Source organism: Notolepis coatsorum, assembly GCF_963971535.1.
Source record: "Notolepis coatsorum genome assembly, chromosome: 19".
NCBI classification, from domain to species: Eukaryota; Metazoa; Chordata; class Actinopteri; order Aulopiformes; family Paralepididae; genus Notolepis; species Notolepis coatsorum.
Window position 1 is genome coordinate 4,877,304 of NC_140183.1, and position 9,393 is coordinate 4,886,696.

The 9,393-nt window shown below is 45.6% G+C and overlaps 1 protein-coding gene across 1 annotated transcript in view; it reads right to left on the reverse strand.

The window, feature by feature from the left end:
- Nucleotides 1–9,393, reverse strand: part of zfat (zinc finger and AT hook domain containing) — a 65,307-nt gene that overhangs the window by 4,759 nt on the left and 51,155 nt on the right. The window contains exons 19-21 of the mRNA XM_084335927.1: nucleotides 8,873–8,961; nucleotides 2,746–2,884; nucleotides 1,893–2,005 (exon numbers count right to left, since the gene is read on the reverse strand). Of these exons, the coding sequence (XP_084192053.1) occupies nucleotides 1,893–2,005; nucleotides 2,746–2,884; nucleotides 8,873–8,961 (341 nt within the window). The remainder of the gene's footprint in view (nucleotides 1–1,892; nucleotides 2,006–2,745; nucleotides 2,885–8,872; nucleotides 8,962–9,393) is intronic.

Genomic DNA, 9,393 nt, shown 5'->3' on the forward strand with positions numbered 1-9,393 from the left:
CCACACACGCTGATCGGCCTGATAGGTATGAAATCATTGCAGGATCAAGCTGGAATTGACGTCAGATGTTCCTTACCTTAGATCGGGCTTATTCCAAAAAGAATATTCCAACTGCCTGATAGCGATTTCCAGTATTGATGTCCATCTGGTCCGAGACATAATGTGGCACAACTTATCCATCGAGGGGCATTGGACGCGTTTCCAAGTGATCGTGTGAACCGCTAGACTTGCCTGACCATTATTATGCGCCCGGAGGGATTTAGGTGTAACACGCGGTCTGGAACAGGGTTTCAAGCGCTCTATACTGCCGCCTAGCAGGTTTTGTCCGGTACTGCACTTTTTGGGTCTCTAGATGGCGTTCACTCGTAACATATAGGTCCGTGAGTGTAATATTGATATTAAGATCGAATAAAAGAAAAAAACTATCTAAAAACGTATATACTGTATATACGTTTATGGGGCTGAAACGTTGGCGAGCAAACGCGTATATACAGGTGCAGCTCGATAAATTAGAATATCGTGGAAACGTTTTTTTATTTCAGTAATTCAATTCAAGAAGCGAAACTCTCGTAGATTATAGATTCATTACACACAAAGTGAAATATTTCAAGCCTTTATTTGTTTAAATTCTGTATCACCAATACAAAAATAAAAAATAGATGTATTTTTCTTTTGTATATAGAAATGTCGGCCTTCTGAAAAGTATGTTCATGTATGTTCACTCAGTACTTGGTTGGGGCTCCTTTTGCACAAATGACTGCATCAATACAGCTAAATATATAGACTTTTCCACGATATTCTCATTTATTGAGCTGCACCTGTATATGTGGTTGGCCGTGAAAGTGTTAATGTCCTCTCACATTTAACTAAATATGAAGATATGCTGGTTAGCTCAGCTGACGATGAAAAAGTATTTTTTATATCTTTATATAAGCAGTTTCTTTAGGCAAAGCTACGGACTTGGAGATATTCAAGAAATAAGAGGAGGGGATGTTCTGCCCCAAACACAAAGTAATCATTGGTTACATGGAGTTAGGGGTTAGGGAACAGGTTTAGGGGTTAGTGTGTGTAGTGTGGTGTGTTTGTTTAGTGTGTGTAGTGTGGTGTGTTTGTTTAGTGTGTGTAGTGTGGTGTGTTTGTTTAGTGCGTGTCTAGGTGTGTTTGTTTAGTGCATGTCTAGGTGTGTTTGTTTAGTGCGTGTCTAGGTGTGTTTGTTTAGTGCATGTCTAGGTGTGTTTGTTTAGTGCGTGTCTAGGTGTGTTTGTTTAGTGCGTGTCTAGGTGTGTTTGTTTAGTGCGTGTCTAGGTGTGTTTGTTTAGTGCGTGTCTAGGTGTGTTTGTTTAGTGCGTGTCTAGGTGTGTTTGTTTAGTGCGTGTCTAGGTGTGTTTGTTTAGTGCGTGTCTAGGTGTGTTTGTTTAGTGTGTGTCTAGGTGTGTTTGTTTAGTGCGTGTCTAGGTGTGTTTGTTTAGTGCGTGTCTAGGTGTGTTTGTTTAGTGCATGTCTAGGTGTGTTTGTTTAGTGCGTGTCTAGGTGTGTTTGTTTAGTGCGTGTCTAGGTGTGTTTGTTTAGTGCGTGTCTAGGTGTGTTTGTTTAGTGCGTGTCTAGGTGTGTTTGTTTAGTGCGTGTCTAGGTGTGTTTGTTTAGTGTGTGTCTAGGTGTGTTCGTTTAGTGCGTGTCTAGGTGTGTTTGTTTAGTGCGTGTCTAGGTGTGTTTGTTTAGTGCGTGTCTAGGTGTGTTTGTTTAGTGCGTGTCTAGGTGTGTTTGTTTAGTGCGTGTCTAGGTGTGTTTGTTTAGTGCGTGTCTAGGTGTGTTTGTTTAGTGCGTGTCTAGGTGTGTTTGTTTAGTGCGTGTCTAGGTGTGTTTGTTTAGTGCGTGTCTAGGTGTGTTCGTACCTCCCAGGCGTTGTTTCCCTCCACAAGTCTCACTTTGTGTTTGTTCTTTAGATGTCGGTTCAATTCCCACTTGGTGCCGTACACAAACTGACACACTGGACACCTCACCCCACCTAACACACAGATACAGACGTTAAGTTTATGAAAAGTGATTTAGTGTAAATACAATAGAGAAGAATTCTAACTGCTCTGTTTTCAACAGGCTTCTACTCTGAGGAGATGCTATAAGTATTCAAATACTGTTCAACTGAAAAGGTTTGGTAAACATTACTATAGTTTATTTACGTGTGTATCTAGTTTTAGGCTAATGTATTCCTGTATATTAAGCTGTGCATCCACACACACACTCCAAATTTCAGACCTGGCAAATATTTCAATTTCAGATTTCTTTATTTTTTTATCTGCGACCAGCTAATAAATGATTGAGCCACTAGGTGTTAACAAGACTGGAGGGTCATATAGCTAGAAGGTATTTACATTACAGCAGGCAATGCTCTGTTGGTGTGTTGCATTGTGGGTCCTCCTCACATGCTCTGTAGGAGTGTTGCATTGTGGGTCCTCACATGACCCGCCTGACATCACAGCCGTTTTAGGAAACTCTGCCATTGCATTAAAAAAGGGGCATGGCAATGGGAGTGGCCTATTGCAAAAAGGTTGCAGCTATTGCAAATTCACACTTGTTTGATTTAATTACATTTTTTAATTTATGTGCATTCATTTTGGAAAATGTTTAAGACTGAAATAAATTACTACCAGAAACATGTGGACTGACCAACCGACCGACCAACAGAGCTATAGAGCTGCTACTCACAGCTACACATTATTTAGTTAACTCTAATAAGCCGGTCCAGACCTTGTTGCTCCAGGGTGTCCTCGCTGGGCAGTCCAGGGCCGGCGTTACGGTACTCCAGCTCCGGGTGTTTGCGGTTGTAGTGTCTCTTCAGAGGACCGGAGATGTTGCAAGAATACCTGCAGTACGCACAGCGGAACGGCTACACACACACACACACACACACACACACACACACACACACACACACACACACACACACACACACACACACACACACACACACACACACACACACACACACACACACACACACACACACACACACACACACACACACACACACACACACACACACACAGACAGACAGACAGACAGACAGACAGACAGACAGACAGACAGACAGACAGACAGACAGACAGACAGACAGACAGACAGACAGACAGACAGACAGACAGACAGACAGACAGACAGACAGACAGACAGACAGACAGACAGACAGACAGACAGACAGACAGACAGACAGACAGACAGACAGACAGACAGACAGACAGACAGACAGACAGACAGACAGACAGACAGACAGACAGACAGACAGACAGACAGACAGACAGACAGACAGACAGACAGACAGACAGACAGACAGACAGACAGACAGACAGACAGACAGACAGACAGACAGACAGACAGACAGACAGACAGACAGACAGACAGACAGACAGACAGACAGACAGACAGACAGACAGACAGACAGACAGACAGACAGACAGACAGACAGACAGACAGACAGACAGACAGACAGACAGACAGACAGACAGACAGACAGACAGACAGACAGACAGACAGACAGACAGACAGACAGACAGACAGACAGACAGACAGACAGACAGACAGACAGACAGACAGACAGACAGACAGACAGACAGACAGACAGACAGACAGACAGACAGACAGACAGACAGACAGACAGACAGACAGACAGACAGACAGACAGACAGACAGACAGACAGACAGACAGACAGACAGACAGACAGACAGACAGACAGACAGACAGACAGACAGACAGACAGACAGACAGACAGACAGACAGACAGACAGACAGACAGACAGACAGACAGACAGACAGACAGACAGACAGACAGACAGACAGACAGACAGACAGACAGACAGACAGACAGACAGACAGACAGACAGACAGACAGACAGACAGACAGACAGACAGACAGACAGACAGACAGACAGACAGACAGACAGACAGACAGACAGACAGACAGACAGACAGACAGACAGACAGACAGACAGACAGACAGACAGACAGACAGACAGACAGACAGACAGACAGACAGACAGACAGACAGACAGACAGACAGACAGACAGACAGACAGACAGACAGACAGACAGACAGACAGACAGACAGACAGACAGACAGACAGACAGACAGACAGACAGACAGACAGACAGACAGACAGACAGACAGACAGACAGACAGACAGACAGACAGACAGACAGACAGACAGACAGACAGACAGACAGACAGACAGACAGACAGACAGACAGACAGACAGACAGACAGACAGACAGACAGACAGACAGACAGACAGACAGACAGACAGACAGACAGACAGACAGACAGACAGACAGACAGACAGACAGACAGACAGACAGACAGACAGACAGACAGACAGACAGACAGACAGACAGACAGACAGACAGACAGACAGACAGACAGACAGACAGACAGACAGACAGACAGACAGACAGACAGACAGACAGACAGACAGACAGACAGACAGACAGACAGACAGACAGACAGACAGACAGACAGACAGACAGACAGACAGACAGACAGACAGACAGACAGACAGACAGACAGACAGACAGACAGACAGACAGACAGACAGACAGACAGACAGACAGACAGACAGACAGACAGACAGACAGACAGACAGACAGACAGACAGACAGACAGACAGACAGACAGACAGACAGACAGACAGACAGACAGACAGACAGACAGACAGACAGACAGACAGACAGACAGACAGACAGACAGACAGACAGACAGACAGACAGACAGACAGACAGACAGACAGACAGACAGACAGACAGACAGACAGACAGACAGACAGACAGACAGACAGACAGACAGACAGACAGACAGACAGACAGACAGACAGACAGACAGACAGACAGACAGACAGACAGACAGACAGACAGACAGACAGACAGACAGACAGACAGACAGACAGACAGACAGACAGACAGACAGACAGACAGACAGACAGACAGACAGACAGACAGACAGACAGACAGACAGACAGACAGACAGACAGACAGACAGACAGACAGACAGACAGACAGACAGACAGACAGACAGACAGACAGACAGACAGACAGACAGACAGACAGACAGACAGACAGACAGACAGACAGACAGACAGACAGACAGACAGACAGACAGACAGACAGACAGACAGACAGACAGACAGACAGACAGACAGACAGACAGACAGACAGACAGACAGACAGACAGACAGACAGACAGACAGACAGACAGACAGACAGACAGACAGACAGACAGACAGACAGACAGACAGACAGACAGACAGACAGACAGACAGACAGACAGACAGACAGACAGACAGACAGACAGACAGACAGACAGACAGACAGACAGACAGACAGACAGACAGACAGACAGACAGACAGACAGACAGACAGACAGACAGACAGACAGACAGACAGACAGACAGACAGACAGACAGACAGACAGACAGACAGACAGACAGACAGACAGACAGACAGACAGACAGACAGACAGACAGACAGACAGACAGACAGACAGACAGACAGACAGACAGACAGACAGACAGACAGACAGACAGACAGACAGACAGACAGACAGACAGACAGACAGACACACACACACACACACACACACACACACACACACACACATATGTTACAGGAATACCTGCAGTATGTACAGCGAAACGGCTACATACACACTTATACAGTATAGATGTTACAGGAATACCTGTCGTATACACCCCCTCTACGACGAGCTAGTCAAGATGAGAAGCTCGTTCAGCCACAGACTCATTCCCCCCCGACACTCAACTAACCGCCTCGGACAGTCCTTCATACCAGCGGCCATCAGGCTCCACAACAGTGGGCAGCGACTAGCAGCCTCCAGGCTCCACAACAGGGGGCAGCGACAGCGACTGCTACCAGACATTGACCTGGGACTTATAGGAACCCAAGGGGGACAACCTACACTACCCTGGTACTTTGATTAATGTATACTCAGTAGATAGATAATAGATAGTAAATTATAACACTACCTCATGCATACTGCACCTTATGTGACACTGTGAATAATGTGAATATTCCTCAGCTAGTCAGATAGTAAATTATATTGACCATATTGATCAAATTGTTTACACTGCCTGTGTTGTCTTTTACTACCTGTATACTGTGTTGTTTTACTACCTGTACCCCCCCCCCCTCCCCCCCATGCTGCTATGATGCCTGAATTTCCCCAAGGGGATCAATAAAGGAATATCTTATCTTATCTTATGCACAGCAGAACAGCTACACACAAACACACACACTAATCTAATATTCATTGGAAATGCAATTGTTGTGCATTCAAAGCATCAAATATATTTAATATTGGCATATAATCAATTATGAATATATATGTCTACCTCCTCATACTGGTATGGTATGGTATGGTATTTATTTTAGACAACAAAACAATATACAGATCATTACTCACATAACATGTTTTTGTCAAGGATAGGAACGAAAAAGGCGCAATGACTTATTTACATCGTTGTCCTTGGATGTCAAGGATGCTTGAGAAACAACACATACAACTCATTAATAGTAAATTATCCACAATTATCACCTTTGCATAGTAATAATGGCACATCCCTAAATTAAGTAAACATGCACATTTGTTGTTACATATTTCTTCTAGCCATTGAGTCTGAGTCTCTAAAGCGCCCCGGGGGAGGGGGAGGGGGTTGGGGGGAGGGAGGGAGGGCGGAGGGGGTTGGAGGGAGGGAGGGAGGGAGGGGGTTGGGGGGAGGGAGGGAGGGCGCTAAGAGATTCCGGTTTTGACTGATTACAGTTGCCATCAGTTTTTGTGATCTCTCTCTCTCTCTTTATTCTTATTTTTAACGAAACTACGTTTTATGAACCGTTGAATAGGTCTCCAAAGGCGCACAAGCATGCAATAACTATAATTTATTTTACATGCATAACTCATGATGATGATTTAAGACAAGCTTTCTCTAGGCTTTCGAAAATGTAGCGGAGACCTTGCTCGTTACACACACACATATGCATGCATACATACATATACACATACATACTGTACATATAAACATACACACACATATATATATGAAACCTGGGCTAAATGCATTTTAGATGTGTGAATGTTTTCCTGTGTGTCTGGGCGGCCGGGTAGCGCAGCGGACTAAGTGTCTGCCTACCACCACAGAGACAGTGGGATCGAATCCAGCTGTGGTGCTTCCGGGTTGGCCGGCCGTCCATACTAACACAATTGGCGGTGTTAGCGGGTGGGAAACCCGGCGAGGGTGGGTCCTGGTCGTTGTAAACAGCGACTCCTACAGTTCGGTCGGGGCGCCTGCACAGCAAGGGAAGGATCTAGGAGAGGTAGTGTGACCCTTCCACACGTTACACTCCCCCAGTGAGAGTCCGCGCTGCCAGGTGAAAAGAAGTGGTGGGCTGGGTACACATGTGTCGGAGGAAGCATGTGATTGTGATAGTCTCCGCCCTCCCAGACCGACGGTAGGGGGTAGAGTGCGCAACGACCAGGAAGGGTATTGGGAATTGGCATAACGACTAACATTGGGATGGGAGAAAAACGGGAAAAGAAGGAGGAAAAAGATAATAATAAACTGTGTGTCTGTTACCTTGAAGTCAGCGTGTTACCTTGAAGTCAGCGTGTTACCTTGAAGTCAGCGTGTTACCTTGAAGTCAGCGTGTTACCTTGAAGTCAGCGTGTGTTACCTTGAAGTCAGCGTGTTACCTTGAGTTGAAGTCAGCGTGTTACCTTGAAGTCAGCGTGTGTTACCTTGAAGTCAGCGTGTTACCTTGAAGTCAGCGTGTTACCTTGAAGTCAGCGTGTGTTACCTTGAAGTCAGCGTGTTACCTTGAAGTCAGCGTGTTACCTTGAAGTCAGCGTGTGTTATCTTGAAGTCAGCGTGTTACCTTGAAGTCAGCGTGTTACCTTGAAGTCAGCGTGTTACCTTGAAGTCAGCGTGTGTTACCTTGAAGTCAGCGTGTTACCTTGAAGTCAGCGTGTGTTACCTTGAAGTCAGCGTGTTACCTTGAAGTCAGCGTGTTACCTTGAAGTCAGTGTGTTACCTTGAAGTCAGCGTGTTACCTTGAAGTCAGCGTGTTACCTTGAAGTCAGCGTGTTACCTTGAAGTCAGCGTGTTACCTTGAAGTCAGCGTGTTACCTTGAAGTCAGCGTGTGTTACCTTGAAGTCAGCGTGTGTTACCTTGAAGTCAGCGTGTGTTACCTTGAAGTCAGCGTGTTACCTTGAAGTCAGCGTGTTACCTTGAAGTCAGCGTGTGTTACCTTGAAGTCAGTGTGTTACCTTGAAGTCAGCGTGTTACCTTGAAGTCAGCGTGTTACCTTGAAGTCAGCGTGTGTTACCTTGAAGTCAGCGTGTTACCTTGAAGTCAGCGTGTTACCTTGAAGTCAGCGTGTGTTACCTTGAAGTCAGCGTGTTACCTTGAAGTCAGCGTGTTACCTTGAAGTCAGCGTGTTACCTTGAAGTCAGCGTGTTACCTTGAAGTCAGCGTGTTACCTTGAAGTCAGCGTGTGTTACCTTGAAGTCAGCGTGTGTTACCTTGAAGTCAGCGTGTTACCTTGAAGTCAGCGTGTTACCTTGAAGTCAGCGTGTGTTACCTTGAAGTCAGCGTGTGTTACCTTGAAGTCAGCGTGTTACCTTGAAGTCAGCGTGTTACCTTGAAGTCAGCGTGTGTTACCTTGAAGTCAGCGTGTTACCTTGAAGTCAGCGTGTGTTACCTTGAAGTCAGCGTGTGTTACCTTGAAGTCAGCGTGTTACCTTGAAGTCAGCGTGTTACCTTGAAGTCAGCGTGTTACCTTGAAGTCAGCGTGTTACCTTGAAGTCAGCGTGTTACCTTGAAGTCAGCGTGCTGCTCCATGTGTCTCAGTAAAGCAGGTTTGGAGGTGGAGCTGAAGTCACACTGGGAGCACTGGAACCGTTTGGCTGGTCAATGACAACATACTGGTTAGAACTGGTTAGAGCTGGTAAGTGCTAGTTAGTACTGGTTACTAGTGCTGGTACATTTGAAATGTATAGGTAAAAAAAATATACAGAGCTAAAGCGCAGGCTTGGTTTTGTCAACAGGAAATAAATGACGGAATAACGACATAATGGCTGCTGGTAAAGTCAAGTAGGGCACCATGACTTGAATAACAACAGACTGGTAAAGTCAAGTAGGACACCATGACTTGAATAACAACAGACTGGTAAAGTCAAGTAGGGCACCATGACTTGAATAACAACAGACTGGTAAAGTCAAGTAGGACACCATGACTTGAATAACAACAGACTGGTAAAGTCAAGTAGGGCACCATGACTTGAATAACAACAGACTGGTAAAGTCAAGTAGGGCACCATGACTTGAATAACAACAGA